Below are 17,251 nucleotides of genomic sequence, written 5' to 3' on the forward strand. Positions count from 1 at the left end.
GCTTGAGAGGTGCTGCAAAAAGGAATGGGCAAAACTGCCCAAAGATAGGTGCACCAAGCTTGTAGCAACATATTGAAGAAGACTTGAGGCTGTAATTGCTGCCAAAGGTACATCAACAAAGTATTGAGCAAAGGGTGTGAATACTTATGTACATGTGATTTCTTTTTTTTTTTTTTTTTTTTTTATAAATTTGCATAAATTTCAAAAAACCTTTTTCATGTTTTCATTATGTGATGATGTGTGTAGAATTTTGAGGGGAAAAAATGATGTTACTCCATTTTGGAAAAAGGCTGTAACATAAAATGTGGAATAAGTGAAGCGCTATGAATACTTTCCGAACGTATCGTATATAATGAGAATACATAATACTGACAATACTGACAAAAATATTGAACTTTTTTCTACAATATAAAATGTTTTTGAGATGCACATGTTATGACTTCAGCACCAATTCTTCATAAATTAAATAAACTTTAAATGGATCTTTTCAGATGTTTTCCAAAACTGAGTGTTAATCTGTCTGAAATCCAAAAAGAACAGATGTTGACTCACATGCCCCTGTACACAGTGCCTCCATCAGAATACAAAGAGAGTGGTATGATGGCTGCTTCATGGCTTTACTCGTCTGTAGGCTGCAGTAAAGATAAAGCTTCATCCAGAGTTTACAACTGATATCAGTGAATTGCAAAGGAAAATGATTCTGTGTTAAAATACCTGAAACACTGCATGAACCAAATCCTTCAGCTAAAAATTCAGTATTGAAGCACTAGGATGATGACAAGTGGACAGTGGACCTCCCTCAAACTGAACTCCTGGCTCCACCCCTCACACAGGAGTTGTAAATGGTGAGTTTTCTGCACAATCCAACAGAGCCACTGTCAGTGTAACATGTGGCTGAGCTACAACTGAAGGGAAGCTGGTCGCTCTGCAGGCGGACAGAGGACCTCTGAGCTCCTGCTGCAATGGCCACGCTCCCAAAGACTGCCTGAATGTGTTGCCATGTTATCATGGTTCAGTCTGAACATGGACTTCAGCTCTGAAACCTTTGCCCTGTCTCTGTCTGCTCCACAGTTCACTGCTGTCTGCTGTTTATTCACACTTGTCCTTTAGTCTGCAGATGGATCCAGTCAGAGAATTTGACCACCTGTGTGTAGACCCCGGGGCGGTTCTGCCTGGCGCAGCCTTCACCCCAGCTCACGATTCCAGCCAGGAACCACCTTCTGCTGCGCTCCAGACACACCAGTGGACCTCCAGAATCTCCCTGAAGGTACAAATATCAGTTTTGTATGATTAAAACCCTGAATGCTGAATGTGTGGTTTAATCCTGGTCCACTAAGTCTCTCACCTGGCAGGCGTCGACCCCTCCGTGCAGGTTCCCAGCACACAGCATTCTGGGAGTGACAGCATCATCATATAGTTTGTTACAGGTGTTCCTGCTGATGATCTTCACAGGTGCCTCTTGTAAGCGAGAAGCCAGCTCACCTTGAGTAAAAACAAATGCTGTCACTTCATTTCACAACACAAATTCAGTTTAGCAAACATTAGTTTAAGATAAATGTAGAAAGCTGTTGATGTGTTAAAGATCTTAAACAGCGGTTCTCAATTTTATTTTATTTTGTATGATTAAACACCCGTAGTGAGCACTGAACCCTTAAATAAGGCTGCAGTTAAAGGGGCTATATGGTGCAAAACACTTTCCATCCACATTTTTCAGGTATATGATTTGATGGACCTGCGATAGACTGACGATCTGTCCAGGGTGTCCCCTGTCTCACGCCCTGTGACTGCTGGGATAGGCTCCAGCCCCTCAGTGACCCTTAATTGGAGTAAGCATGGATAGAACATGTACTCTACGCATATGATTTAAATATGAAACATCTGCAAAATTCCACAATTCTGTGATGGTGCTGGTTTAACCTTGGTGTTTATGTGACCCTAAATTCCATAACTTATGCAACATGAACCAAAATCAGAACCACTGCTTCCTCTGAGGTACACCCAGAGTCTGTAACACACACAGACTGTATTCACCTTATTCAGGAAGTCAGGGTGGGCAGCTCTATTTTGTCAAGAAACTTCTGGTTTGCCACTGCGTCGATGATTAGCTACGTGGGAACACAGTACACTAGAAGTGTCCAAACATGAGCAGCATTAATTGTTCAGTTCATGAGTGCCACAACAAATGGAAGAAGAGGAAACGATCACTTTCAGAACGATGTTTTGAACATGGAAAGTAGAGATCTGAGTGCTGTGGACGAGCATTTAACTTGGTCCCTCCTCCATTTAAAGATGAGGATCTCCGGTGCTGGCGAAAGACGCTGAATTTGAAAAATCCACCCAAATGTCCCTATGTCTGTTCTTTTTATTTTGTGGAGAAAAAAACCCACACCATTGGATCTTTACCCAGAGAAATGGTTGGACTGCAACACTCCGTTGAAGAAGCCACGGCGGACCCTAGTGAGACAAACGGGTAAGCTGTGTTTGCAGTGTTAGCTACTATCTAGTTTACTAATTTTCAAGACCAGAGTGTCCAGGGTGGGAAAAATGAAGCCCGTACACACCCCCATCTCAGAGTTACCAAAAGGACTAAAGCTCAAAGGATAGCCTTGGTTTGGGGGTTTTATTAACGCATATATTTTTGCTTACTGTTAACAGCAAGGATTTCATGACTGGTGGTTTGGGTGTAGGTATTAAAAATTATGACCAGCTTATTGCCTCGGCAACCGTGGAGTCACCAAGCTACTGATACCTGCTTACAGTGTTAACAATGCTAACATACAAATGAAATAACACAAAAATTTTGCTTGATGGAAATACTGGAACACAGAATTCTTACATGGTGTGTTAGTACAATTAAACATATTATCTCAGATAATTGTTATACAATTCTCAGAAAGGACAGACATGAGCAGTCCACAACAGCTAGCATCTACTGCTAGCAGGGATCTGCACGGGGGTCAGCAAAACACGCTACTCATCAATGAAAGCAACTTCGCCCCTTTGAAAATATCTTGAACTTGAGGCATATTTAAAAAATTCACCCTCCTTACAGTTGTTTATATACGAGGTCTGTCAGAAAAGTATCCGACCTTAGTTTTTTTTTAAAAACCATATGGATTTGAATCACGTGTGAATGCGTCAGACAAGCTTGAACCCTCGTGCGCATGCGTGAGTTTTTTCATGCCTGTCGGTTGCGTCATTCGCCTGTGAGCAGGCTTTGTGTGAGCACTGGTCCACCCCTCTGGTCTATTTTTATTGTGAATAAATGTCTGAACGATTTGGAGCTTTGCTGCATCAATTTTTTTCCAGAAACTGTGAGAGACCTCCAGGTGGACACCGTTCGAAAAATTAATATGGCTTTCAGGGACGATTTTATGGGGATTAAACAGATTACGGGGTGTTACTGCCGCTTTAAGGACAGCCCACAAATGCTGAGAGCGCGGCGTGCTCCCAGCCCCCATCGACAGGCTGACACCCCGCTGGCACAACCAGATCATTTCCAACGTGAAAGCTTTGTTGATCCGGGACCTCGTCTGACTTTCACAAAAAGGCAGAAGATGTGGACATCAGCACTTTTCCCGGCACATTCCACCGTTACAGGAGTTTTTTCATGGAAAGAAAAGCGGAGGGATGCGCCACGGCTCCGTTCATTACACAGGACAAAACCACCTCGGTGTTGGTCTCTCAGGACAGCTTTCAGGTGGATTTCAGATGGATTCCGGTTGCTTTCCAGTCGTGTGAATATCCGATTGTGATTGTGCATGAGCTGGACATGCCAGAACATGTCCCGTGAGGCTTCATCATGGCGTTGCTTTGCACCGCGACGCGTGGAACTCCTCCGCACGTCTGTCTTAATGTGCCGGAAAAAGTGCTGATGTCCACGTCTTTTCACAATTCCTGTGCTAGTCAGACGACATACCGGATCAAGACAGCGTCCAGTTTAGAAATGAACGGCACATTCCACTGTTACAGGAGTTTTTGTCATGGAAAGAGGAGCGGAGTTCCGCGCGTTGCGGTGGAGCCGCATGGCGCAAAGCAATGCCGTGATGAAGCCTCACAGGACATGTTGGGGCATGTCCAGCTCATGCTCAATTTCTCGGATAATCACACGACTGAAAAGCAACGACAGCCGTCTGAAATCCACCTGAAAGCCGTCCTGAGAGACCAACACGGAGGTGGTTTTGTGCTGCGTAATGAACGGCTCTGTGGCACGTCCCTCCGCTTTTCTTTCCATGAAAAAAACTCCTGTAACAGTGGAATGTGCCGAAAAAGTGCTGATGTCCACGCCTTCTGCCTTTTTGTGAAAGTCAGACGACTTCCCGGATCAACAAAGCCTTCATGTTGGAAATGATCTGGTTGTGTCAGCGGGGTCTGAGCCTGTCGATCGGCGCTCGGAGCGCAGCACGCTCTCAGCAGTTGTGGGCGGTCTTTAAACCGTCTGGATCACTCCTTAATCTGTGTAATCCCCATAAAATCATCCCTGAAAGCCATATTAATTTTCCGAATGGTGTCCACCTGGAGGTCTCTCACAGTTTCTGGAAAAAAAATGATGCAGCAAAGCTCCAAATCGTTCAGACATTTATTCGCAATAAAAAACGATGAGAGGGGTGGACCAGTGCTCACACAAAGCCTGCTCACAGGCGAATGACGCAACAGACAGGCGTGAAAAAACTCACGCATGCGCACGAAGGTTCGAGCTTGGCTGATGCAATCACACGTGATTCAAATCCATATGGTTCTTGAAAAAAAATAAAAAGGTCGGATACTTTTCTAAAAGACCTCGTATATATATACACACACTATCGGTCGGCCTCGAAGAGATTCTGGCAAAACCGTCCGACGCCTCAGGAGGCGGAAGCAGCTCTCCACCAGCACTGTTTACGGTGCGGGTGGGGAGCTGTTGACCCTGACTGCAGATGTTGTCGAGCGGTGGAAGGAGTACTTCGAGGATCTCCTCAATCCCATCATCACGTCTTCCGAAGAGGAAGCAGAGACTGGGGACTCAGGGGCGGACTCATCCATTACCCAGGCTGAAGTCACAGAGGTTGTTAGCTCCTCGGTGGCAAGGCTCCTGGGGTGGATGAAATCCGTCCTGAGTACCTTAAGTCTCTGGATGTTGTGGGGCTGTCTTTGCTGACACGCCTGTGCAACATCACGTGGCGATTGTTGACAGTGCCTCTGGATTGGCAGACCGGGGTGGTGGTCCCTCTGTTTAAGAAGGGGGACCGGAGGGTGTGTTCCAACTGCAGGGGGATCACACTCCTCAGCCTCCCTGGGAAGGTCTATTCCAGAGTACTGGAGAGGAGAATTCGACCGATGGTCAAACATCGGATTCAGGAGGAGCAATGTGGTTTTCGTCCTGGTCGCGGCACACTGGACCAGCTCTACACACTCCATCGGGTGCTCGAGGGTTCATGGGAGTTCGCCCAACCAGTCCACATGTGTTTTGTAGATCTGGAGAAGGCGTTCGACCGTGTCCCTCGGGGCACCCTGTGGGAGTGCTCCGGGAGTACGGGGTCCGGGGTCCTTTGCTGAGGGCTATCCGGTCCCTGTACGACCGCAGCAGGAGCTTGGTTCGCATTGCCGGTAGTAAGTCAAACCTGTTTCCAGTGCACGTTGGCCTCCGCCAGGGCTGCCCTTTGTCACCGGTTCTGTTCATTATTTTTATGGACAGAATTTCTAGGGGCAGCCAGGGTGTAGAGGGTGTCTGGTTTGGGAACCACAGAATCTCGTCTCTGCTGTTTGCGGATGATGTGGTTCTGTTGGCTTTGTCAAATCAGGACCTTCAATCAATCAATCAATTTTATTTATATAACGCCAAATCACAACAAACAGTTGCCCCAAAGCGCTTTATATTGTAAGGCAAGGCCATACAATAATTACGTAAAAACCCCAATGGTCAAAACGACCCCCTGTGAGCAAGCACTTGGCGACAGTGGGAAGGAAAAACTCCCTTTTAACAGGAAGAAACCTCCAGCAGAACCAGGCTCAGGGAGGGGCAGTCTTCTGCTGGGACTGGTTGGGGCTGAGGGAGAGAACCAGGAAAAAGACATGCTGTGGAGGGGAGCAGAGATCAATCACTAATGATTAAATGCAGAGTGGTGCATACAGAGCAAAAAGAGAAAGAAACACTCAGTGCATTATGGGAACCCCCCAGCAGTCTAAGCCTATAGCAGCATAACTAAGGGATGGTTCAGGGTCACCTGATCCAGCCCTAACTATAAGCTTTAGCAAAAAGGAAAGTCTTAAGCCTAATCCTAAAAGTAGAGAGGGTGTCTGTCTCCCTGATCCGAATTGGGAGCTGGTTCCACAGGAGAGGAGCCTGAAAGCTGAAGGCTCTGCCTCCCATTCTACTCTTACAAACCCTAGGAACTACAAGTAAACCTGCAGTCTGAGAGCGAAGCGCTCTATTGGGGTGATATGGTGCTATGAGGTCCCTAAGATAAGAAGGGACCTGATTATTCAAAACCTTATAAGTAAGAAGAAGAATTTTAAATTCTATTCTAGAATTAACAGGAAGCCAATGAAGAGAGGCCAATATGGGTGAGATATGCTCTCTCCTTCTAGTCCACATCAGTACTCTAGTTGCAGCATTTTGAATTAACTGAAGGCTTTTCAGGGAACTTTTAGGACAACCTGATAATAATGAATTACAATAGTCCAGCCTAGAGGAAATAAATGCATGAATTAGTTTTTCAGCATCACTCTGAGAAAAGACCTTTCTAATTTTAGAGATATTGCGTAAATGCAAAAAAGCAGTCTTACATATTTGTTTAATATGCGCTTTGAATGACATATCCTGATCAAAAACGACTCCAAGATTTCTCACAGTATTACTAGAGGTCAGGGTAATGCCATCCAGAGTAAGGATCTGGTTAGACACCATGTTTCTAAGATTTGTGGGGCCAAGTACAATAACTTCAGTTTTATCTGAGTTTAAAAGCAGGAAATTAGAGGTCATCCATGTCCTTATGTCTGTAAGACAATCCTGCAGTTTAGCTAATTGGTGTGTGTCCTCTGGCTTCATGGATAGATAAAGCTGGGTATCATCTGCGTAACAATGAAAATTTAAGCAATGCCGTCTAATAATACTGCTTAAGGGAAGCATGTATAAAGTGAATAAAATTGGTCCTAGCACAGAACCTTGTGGAACTCCATAATGAACCTTAGTCTGTGAAGAAGATTCCCCATTTACATGAACAAATTGTAATCTATTAGATAAATATGATTCAAACCACCGCAGCGCAGTGCCTTTAATACCTATGGCATGCTCTAATCTCTGTAATAAAATTTTATGGTCAACAGTATCAAAAGCAGCACTGAGGTCTAACAGAACAAGCACAGAGATGAGTCCACTGTCTGAGGCCATAAGAAGATCATTTGTAACCTTCACTAATGCTGTTTCTGTACTATGATGAATTCTAAAACCTGACTGAAACTCTTCAAATAGACCATTCCTCTGCAGATGATCAGTTAGCTGTTTTAAACTACCCTTTCAAGAATTTTTGAGAGAAAAGGAAGGTTGGAGATTGGCCTATAATTAGCTAAGATAGCTGGGTCAAGTGATGGCTTTTTAAGTAATGGTTTAATTACTGCCACCTTAAAAGCCTGTGGTACATAGCCAACTAATAAAGATAGATTGATCATATTTAAGATCGAAGCATTAAATAAAGGTAGGGCTTCCGTGAGCAGCCTGGTAGGAATGGGGTCTAATAGACATGTTGATGGTTTGGATGAAGTAACTAATGAAAATAACTCAGACAGAACAATCTGAGAGAAAGAGTCTAACCAAATACCGGCATCACTGAAAGCAGCCAAAGATAACGATACGTCTTTGGGATGGTTATGAGTAATTTTTTCTCTAATAGTTAAAATTTTATTAGCAAAGAAAGTCATGAAGTCATTACTAGTTAAAGTTAAAGGAATACTCGGCTCAATAGAGCTCTGACTCTTTGTCAGCCTGGCTACAGTGCTGAAAAGAAACCTGGGGTTGTTCTTATTTTCTTCAATTAGTGATGAGTAGTAAGATGTCCTAGCTTTGCGGAAGGCTTTTTTTTTTATAGAGCAACAGACTCTTTCTCCCAGGCTAAGTGAAGATCTTCTAAATTAGTGAGACGCCATTTCCTCTCCAACTTACGGGTTATCTGCTTTAAGCTGCGAGTTTGTGAGTTATATCACGGAGTCAGGCACTTCTGATTTAAAGCTCTCTTTTCAGAGGAGCTACAGCATCCAAAGTTGTCTTCAATGAGGATGTAAAACTATTGACGAGATACTCTATCTCACTTACAGAGTTTAGGTAGCTACTCTGCACTGTGTTGGTATATGGCATTAGGGAACATAAAGAAGGAAACATATCCTTAAACCTAGTTACAGCACTTTCTGAAAGACTTCTAGTGTAATGAAACTTATTCCCCACTGCTGGGTAGTCCATCAGAGTAAATGTAAATGTTATTAAGAAATGATCAGACACAAGGGAGTTTTCAGGGAATACTGTTAAGTCTTCAATTTCCATACCATAAGTCAGAACAAGATCTAAGATATGATTAAAGTGGTGGGTGGACTCATTTACATTTTGAGCAAAGCCAATTGAGTCTAATAATAGATTAAATGAAGTGTTGAGGCTGTCATTCTCAGCATCTGTGTGGATGTTAAAATCGCCCACTATAATTATCTTATCTGAGCTAAGCACTAAGTCAGACAAAAGTTCTGAAAATTCACAGAGAAACTCACAGTAACGACCAGGAGGACGATAGATAACAAATAAAACTGGTTTTTGGGACTTCCAATTTGGATGGACAAGACTAAGAGTCAAGCTTTCAAATGAATTAAAGCTTTGTCTGGGTTTTTGATTAATTAATAAGCTGGAATGGAAGATTGCTGCTAATCCTCCGCCTCGGCCCGTGCTACGAGCGCTCTGGCAGTTAGTGTGACTCGGGGGTGTTGACTCATTTAAACTAACATATTCATCCTGCTGTAACCAGGTTTCTGTAAGGCAGAATAAATCAATATGTTGATCAATTATTATATCATTTACTAACAGGGACTTAGAAGAGAGAGACCTAATGTTTAATAGACCACATTTAACTGTTTTAGTCTGTGGTGCAGTTGAAGGTGCTATATTATTTTTTCTTTTTGAATTTTTATGCTTAAATAGATTTTTGCTGGTTACTGGTAGTCTGGGAGCAGGCACCGTCTCTACGGGGATGGGGTAATGAGGGGATGGCAGGGGGAGAGAAGCTGCAGAGAGGTGTGTAAGACTACAACTCTGCTTCCTGGTCCCAACCCTGGATAGTCACGGTTTGGAGGATTTAGGAAAATTGGCCAGATTTCTAGAAATGAGAGCTGCTCCATCCAAAGTGAGATGGATGCCGTCTCTCCTAAGAAGACCAGGTTTTCCCCAAAAGCTTTGCCAATTATCTATGAAGCCCACCTCATTTTTTGGACACCACTCAGACAGCCAGCAATTCAAGGAGAACATGCGGCTAAACATGTCACTCCTGGTCCGATTGGGGAGGGGTCCAGAGATAACTACAGAGTCCGACATTGTTTTTGCAAAGTTACACACCGATTCAATGTTAATTTTAGTGACCTCCGATTGGCGTAACCGGGTGTCATTACTGCCGACGTGAATTACAATCTTACCAAATTTACGCTTAGCCTTAGCCAGCAGTTTCAAATTTCCTTCAATGTCGCCTGCTCTGGCCCCCGGAAGACAATTGACTATGGTTGCTGGTGTCGTTAACTTCACATTTCTCAAAACAGAGTCGCCAATAACCAGAGTTTGTTCCTCGGCGGGTGTGTCATCGAGTGGGGAAAAACGGTTAGAAATGTGAACGGGTTGGCGGTGTACACGGGGCTTCTGTTTAGGGCTACGCTTCCTCCTCACAGTCACCCAGTCGGCCTGCTTTCCCGGCTGCTCGGGATCTGCCAGAGGGAAACTAACGGCGGCTAAGCTACCTTGGTCCGCACCGACTACAGGGGCCTGGCTAGCTGTAGAATTTTCCACGGTGCGGAGCCAAGTCTCCAATTCGCCCAGCCTGGCCTCCAAAGCTACGAATAAGCTACACTTATTACAAGTACCATTACTGCTAAAGGAGGCCGAGGAATAACTAAACATTTCACACCCAGAGCAGAAAAGTGCGGGAGAGACAGGAGAAGCCGCCATGCTAAACCGGCTAAGAGCTAGTAGCTGCGCTAAGCTAGCGGATTCCTAAAAACACGCAAAGTGAATAACGTGTAAATAATTTAGAGGTGATTCAGCAGAGGGAGTGCTTTAGTTAAGGCACGTGAAGATAACACTGTGAAACAAATCGTTATCTAGGTAACTAGATCAATCTAACTGCGCAGATTAAACAGCTAACAGATACAGCAAAACACTGCTGTGCTCCGGAACAGGAAGTGATACAATACCGCAGTGAGACGCCTTCAGCGTGCACTGGGGCGGTTTGCAGCCGAGTGTGAAGCGTCCGGGATGAAAATCAGCACCTCCAAATCCGAGGCCATGGTTCTCGACCGGAAAAAGGTGCTTTGCCCTCTTCAGGTCGGTGGAGTGTCCTTGCCTCAAGTGGAGGAGTTTAAGTATCTTGGGGTCTTGTTCACGAGTAAGGGACGGATGGAGCATGAGATCGACAGACGGACCGGTGCAGCATCTGCAGTGATGCGGTCGTTGTATCGGACCGTCGTGGTGAAGAGAGATCTGAGTAGGGGGGCAAAGCTCTCGATTTACCGATCGATCTACGTTCCGATCCTCACCTATGGTCATGAGATTTGGCTCATGACCCAAAGAACGAGATCGCGAGTACAAGCGGCCGAGATGAGTTTCCTCCGCAGGGTGGCTGGGCGCTCCCTTAGAGATAGGGTGAGGAGCTCGGTCACTCGGGAGGAGCTCGGAGTCGAGCCGCTGCTCCTCCACGTCGAAAGGAGTCAGTTGAGGTGGCTCGGGCATCTTTTCCGGATGCCCCCTGGACGCCTCGCTGGAGCGGTGTTCCGGGCACGTCCCACTGAGAGAAGGCCCCGGGGAAGACCCACGCTGGAGGGACTACATCTCTCGGCTGGCTTGGGAACACCTTGGGGTTCCCCCGGAGGAGATGGGGGAGGTGTGTGTGGATCGGGAGGTCTGGGCGGCTTTGCTTGAGCTGCTTGGATGGATATACATATATATATATATATATATATACACACACACACACACACACACGCACTTCAGCTATTACACTCCTCCTGTTCCTCCTCTCTTCAGAAAAAGGGTGGGGCAAACATCAGCTCCTTTCCATTTAAAGCAGCAGTGACAGAAACATTCTTCCCGATGAAAGTCTAATTTTTAACAGTTTGGGGGGAATATAACAATCATAAAGTCCACATCCAGTTCATCACAGAGGAGGAGTGATATTGAAGTAAAATTTTAAGTTATCAGATCAATTATTTTGGCATTCTACACTAACAGATCAATTTACAATACACTCCACACAGGGTGATGTTGTTTTTGAAACATACATTTTGCTTTAATTGGCTAAATTTGAGGAGTTCTTACCATCCTCCATGAGGACCCCCCAACCTGTGACGAAGCAGTTGGTCCCTGTGATGAAGGCATGTGAGGGGGCGGGCATGCACACGGGCTGCACCAGCTCGTTGAAAAAGATGGGTGTGCTGAGCTCCAGGAGGGCGATGTCATAGTCAGAGGTGAACTGGTCGTATCGCGGGTGGAGGACAATCTGACGGATTTGTCTGGTTGCTGCTCCGTTATTGGTGGAGGTCATGACACGGATTCCCATGTAGGCCCTCCATGAACGAGTGTCAGAGTATCTGCAGACACACATCAACATAACAAATAATACAACTTAAATACATGGAAGTTATTGATAACAGCAGTGACAATTAAAATCATTTTTAATCCAGCGTATATCAAATCAGTAAATAAATTTGCACACAGTTGGGCAGTCCTACATTCTGATGGGGATGTCCCCCAGTTAGCAACACACCATTTGGAACCCTCATGTGGTTTCAAACTAAATGAATGTTTTTATATTGACTAGCGTGTCCTGCCACTCATTTGCTGGTTAATAACCCTAACATAAACGTTTGGTTGGCACGATGAAACAGAAGTGGCTAGAGGAAGTCAAGCATGGCAAAACATGCAAACACTGCACAGAAAGGAATGAAATTTGGTGGAACAAAACCACTTCTTCCTGTCAGGCAACAGTGTTAACCATTGCACCACCACACTACCCATAAGACTAAAATAAATCTGTCTGGATCATGGATTATGAAGGTAAGTGAACATAAAATTAATGTAATACCAAGCTAACACAACGTAAAGCTAACGGGCTCGAAAACTAATCCAATATAAAGAAAAGTGAAACTAAAACAAAAACTGGTCATATATACTAGCCCCTGAGATCAAAGCCAATTTTGGCCTAATCTGTACCACTTAACGGGACTAAACAATACTTACAACCCAGCCTCAGTGTACCACGGCCTGTACAAAACTGTATGATGTCAGGTAGAGGTCACTGAAGGATTACACAGGGGTCAACATTTAATAATGTTCCAATCATGTTGAAAAGAATACCACCTTATTTGTCTGACCATAAAAATTCCAAAAAGGTTGTCTGAAGTATCTAAGACTGAATGTTACGGAGTTATGAGGTAAAACCAGCATAAATGGTGGCAAAGACCAAATTCAGTTTGTACTGGGGTCAAAAGTTAAAAGTTGCGCCAATTTTGGTAAAAGGTTGTGCAAATTACTGTTTGAACTCATAGGGTTTAAAAAGAGAATAGTCCACACTGTCAAGCTTAATTATCACGTTATGGGGTAACATATGTCATAGACTTCAATGGATGTTAACCTTGTATGACCTTTACTTTGGAGACCAAGTATTCAGCATGGTCAAAACTATTCAATTATTGATCCTATTAGCTCAACCATTAATTTGCGTCACTTTTTACCTTTGCTCACAGACCACTGTTCACTGTTGTTACCTAATATCCCTAATTTCTCCAAAGATATTTATCATATCAACTTTCCGTTTTCGCAGTGTTCATCCTTGACCCAAAATACATAAGCATACCAAACAGCAAATGTCAGCTCTCCCCAGTTACTCTGTGATTGAAGCCATACACACACACACACACATCATAACATACAATAAGAATAACAAGAACAATCTGAAGCAAACAATTTAAAATCAATCAAGTGAATATAAATTCAATGTATATAATGAGAATGAACGAGTGCAACTAACAATGCAATATGGGCTATTTTTGATTATTTCAAACACTAATAATTTACTGGTCTCACTTAATAGTGTCAGAGTCCTGGAAGCAGTGTGCTGCAGAGATGAGCCAGCGGTTGGAAACCAATGTGCCTCCACAAACGTGACCGTAGCGCTCAATCTGAAGGCTGACCTGCCAAGGCCATGATCCTGCTCCGGCATCAGACCCACCAACTATCTTAGTTCGTTTCCTGGGCCTGGTGCCACAGCCTGATGGACAAGGATTCAGGGAAAGACAAAAATGATGATTTATTCTTTGTTATGTTTTTAAATTCAGATTCATGGGAAGATACTGTACAGTTTACAAAAAAAGGGTTGAGTCCTCACCACAACGCAGTTCATCAGAACCATCAGAGCAGTCTTTGACTCCGTCACACTCAGGGTTCACTTTGTTCACACACTTACCATTGGCACATTTGTAGGAAGATGATGAGCAGCCTTTATAATCTAACAAAAATTAAAAGGACATTCAATCTAAAAATGGCCTTCTCCAGTTATAGCATTAAACTAAAGATTACACGCCCCAAGTCCATGACATGCTTTGACTAAAGGTGTTGCAACAAAAACTCACACGCTCTGGTACAGTTGAGTTCGTCACTGCGGTCTTTGCAATCTATGACGCCGTCACACACTGCTGATTTTGGCAGACACACCTTGTTGGAACACACGTGGTAACATTTACCTCCTGAAAACACAACAGAATAAAGCCAGCGACGCATAAGCTTAATGTGTGCAATCAAAAGTTTGGACACACCTTCCCACTGAATGAGAAAGTGTGTCCAAACTTGTGACTGGTAGTTTATGTCTACGTGCATGATATCAGCAGTATGTGCACTCACCACAGGTGCCCTCTTCGCTGCTGTCTCTACAGGAGCCCTGGCTCACACACTGGCTGGCGTGCGGCTTACACTGGCCGTTCCCACACAACACTTCTCCTGGCCTGCAGGACGCTACACAGTTCACACATACGTGCACAGAAAAACAAAAACTTGCACAAATGTGTATAATCTTCTGTACTCAAAATATATTAATATCATATCATCAATATTACAAAAATCTCAGTCTGTCTTCTGGTGACATTTTCAGGAAACATGCATGTCTCTGCAACACGTTACAAACTTGAATGAATGAGTTTATTTATTTGGCACACGTGTTAATAATATAACAATTTAACAAAAACAATAAACAAACCAATATAACATTATAACAAAATAACAATAATATTAACCAAAAATAAATAAATAAATAAATTCATATCAAAAACTTACAGCATTTAGCCTCATCCCGTCCATCTGAGCAGTCTTTAACGCCATCACACACCTTCCTCAGAGGGATACAGCGTCCATCTCCGCAGCGAAACTGGCGAGGACAGGCTAGAAATCGACAGAGAACAAATTCACTCATTGACATTCTATGACTTTGTACTTAAATTCCAACTTACATTTTGAAATGCAAGCCAACATGAGGCGATAAGCAAATTTTTGGGTTTCATGGAATATTAAAAACCAAGCTTTTTAATAATGTGAGCTAAATGGACCACTTCCTTCAGAAAATGATTTCCCATTTTGAAAAGTTTGAAACATTAAACAAAACAAGTCCTTTTGGAAATGATTTCTTTTGTGAAACACTCAAACAGCAAAGGAATTAATTACTCTCTTGGTTTCAGAAAGTGGTTTGTTTTGAAACGCTCAACACTGTCAGTTAAAAAAATGATCAGGGAATATTTCACATTTCAAAAGGCTTCAAATGCTAAATGAAACAACTGCATGAGAAAATTTTGGTTTCCAGACAAAGTTATATAAATGCAGTCCATTTACCATAGTTAAAATTGCTAGAGAACCATTATTCTAATCCAATTACATTTTTTCCGCAAATCTGATTGGTTAATCGTCTGAGATTTCAGACCATAAAATATTGTGTTGACGTGGCAAAATAGTCAACCGTTTCATATTTGATGTTTTACTCTGCGCTCTGACCGTGTTGCCATGCAGATGTCAATAATGGCGTTGTCAGCTGAGAGCGAGAAAAACTGGCAGAGTGACTAAGATGCAGAAATGGGTGAATTTAATCTATCATACAAAAGTATTGATGTGGATTCTCATACGAATTACTCAATGCCGTCGACGCGATGGAGAAATCTGCTCAATGGTCTGCTCACAGAATTTCCAGTTTGGCATGAAAACGCTGTTGCTATGTTAAGCTTCGCCGACCAAATTACTTACAGAAAAATAAACCGTGCAAACAATGGAAATGGATTTGAATGGGAATAACCCCCCATGTGTCTGATGATTTGCTGATGTTAATGCCAGATTACAGTTGTGAATATCCGCTTTATTTGCGCCCGTAAAATCCACCATTAACGTCCGCAAAACATCAGACACAACAGGGTTATTCCCTAATTATAAACCACTATTTCACAATGCTCAAAACACTACAATGTGACATCCAGTGGACAGTATTGATTCCTTGAGATGATATGTATTCATTCATTCATTTTCTATACTTGCTTACTCCAATTAAGGGTCACGGGGGAGAGGGTGGGTGGGTGGGTGGGGGGGCTGGATGTCTTTGGAAGTGGGAGGAACCCGGGGAGCACCCAGAGAGAACCCACGCAAAGACAGAAAGAACATGCAAACTCCACAACAAAAAGTACCAGGCAGGAAGTGATCCCAAGACCTTTATGCCGTGAGGCAACAGTGCTAACCACTAAGCCAGTGTGCCGTCCCGTCAGTGTAGAAAAAACTAAATGTTTCAAAATGCTTAAATCACCTGAAAGGCAAAATCTGTTGGACATGGGGATCAGCCCCTCATCAGACATGCACAGATTCTCTGGCCTAATGATGCCCAAATCTAACATATGCACACCATGAATGACACACTCGTGTGGTTTTGTCAAAGCATGCTCAGCATCAGTGATCAGAGAGATCGTGTTGTGAGACACTTGCTGCTTTCTAACAAAAGCTGCTGCTTTGGAATGAAAGCAAAAGATCTGTACTTACTGCCCTCTGGAGAGAAAGCTCGGTAGAGCAGGTAGAAGCCATTGTGAGTGAGAGATTCATCAGAGTGGAAGTGGATGGAGAGAGGAGATGAGTAGACTCGTTTTTTGCTGGTGTCCAACACAGGGTTACACAGTCTAGAAAAATCAGCAACATTTGTTTTCTTCTTCTTCTTTTTTTTTGTTACACAATAAAGCATACAGTTGTGCTCAAAAGTGTACATACCCTGGCAGAATGTTTTTTTTTTTTGGCCATTTTTCAGAGAATATGAATGATAACACAAAATGTTTTTCTCACTCATAGCTATTGGTTGGGTGAAGCCATTTATTGTCAAACAACTGTGTTTACTCTTTAAATGTACATGTAGTTTTCTTTAGACAAAGGGGATGGCTACACGAACATTTCCAAGTCACTGAATATGTCTTGGATTCAATTTCCAGTAATCATCATTAAGAAAGACGAATACTTTGGCAGTTAATGGTAAATCTATCTGGAGTAGGCAGTTCTCAAAAACTGAGTGAGCTTTCAAGATGGAGACTAGTGAGGTAAACCGCCAAGACAATTCTGATGGAGTTACTGTACAGGCTTCTGTGTCTGTAAATGTTCAGCAATTATACAGCTTCATGGTACAGTGGGGGGAAAATGATTCTCTTAAAAAGAACACAAGCAATTTCAGTTATAGTTTGCCAGAAGGCACATGGGAGAGTCAAGGCTAAATGTGATCCATTTTCTTGAATGAAAATCCTTCTCTTTTCCACTCCACTATAAGCTGTGATGATGCATTTTCTTTTCTGGTCAAATCTGCAAATTGAAACCACCTAGCTATCAAAAAACTAAATCAACTTTCATGACTCACTTGACTCCTCCGATGTCCAGCCAGTCTTTTTCACAGCCATCTGATGACGAGGCGTCTTCAATGTCCAACATTACAATCGTAATATAGATCAGATATCCTGGTAATGGTGCCTGATAAACAAAAAACAG

The 17,251-nt window shown here is 43.2% G+C and overlaps 1 protein-coding gene across 5 annotated transcripts in view; it reads right to left on the reverse strand.

Annotated features, from left to right (window-relative positions):
* Positions 1-305: 305 nt before the first annotated feature.
* Positions 306-17,251, reverse strand: part of LOC117509837 (suppressor of tumorigenicity 14 protein) — a 32,067-nt gene continuing 15,121 nt past the window's right edge. For 2 of the 5 annotated variants that reach the window (XM_034169487.1, XM_034169492.1), the window contains exons 8-17: positions 17,124-17,233; positions 16,271-16,404; positions 14,540-14,644; positions 14,111-14,221; positions 13,843-13,956; positions 13,599-13,718; positions 13,298-13,481; positions 11,531-11,802; positions 1,346-1,482; positions 307-1,261 (exon numbers count right to left, since the gene is read on the reverse strand). In XM_034169487.1, the coding sequence (XP_034025378.1) occupies positions 1,094-1,261; positions 1,346-1,482; positions 11,531-11,802; positions 13,298-13,481; positions 13,599-13,718; positions 13,843-13,956; positions 14,111-14,221; positions 14,540-14,644; positions 16,271-16,404; positions 17,124-17,233 (1,455 nt within the window). In that variant the 3' untranslated portion in view covers positions 307-1,093. Of the gene's footprint in view, positions 1,262-1,345; positions 1,483-11,530; positions 11,803-13,297; positions 13,482-13,598; positions 13,719-13,842; positions 13,957-14,110; positions 14,222-14,539; positions 14,645-16,270; positions 16,405-17,123; positions 17,234-17,251 lie in introns of all 5 variants that reach the window. The other 3 variants (XM_034169494.1, XM_034169501.1, XM_034169483.1) reach the window with 2 other exon arrangements.

This window comes from Thalassophryne amazonica, chromosome 1 (assembly GCF_902500255.1).
Source record: "Thalassophryne amazonica chromosome 1, fThaAma1.1, whole genome shotgun sequence".
Lineage (NCBI taxonomy): Eukaryota > Metazoa > Chordata > Actinopteri > Batrachoidiformes > Batrachoididae > Thalassophryne > Thalassophryne amazonica.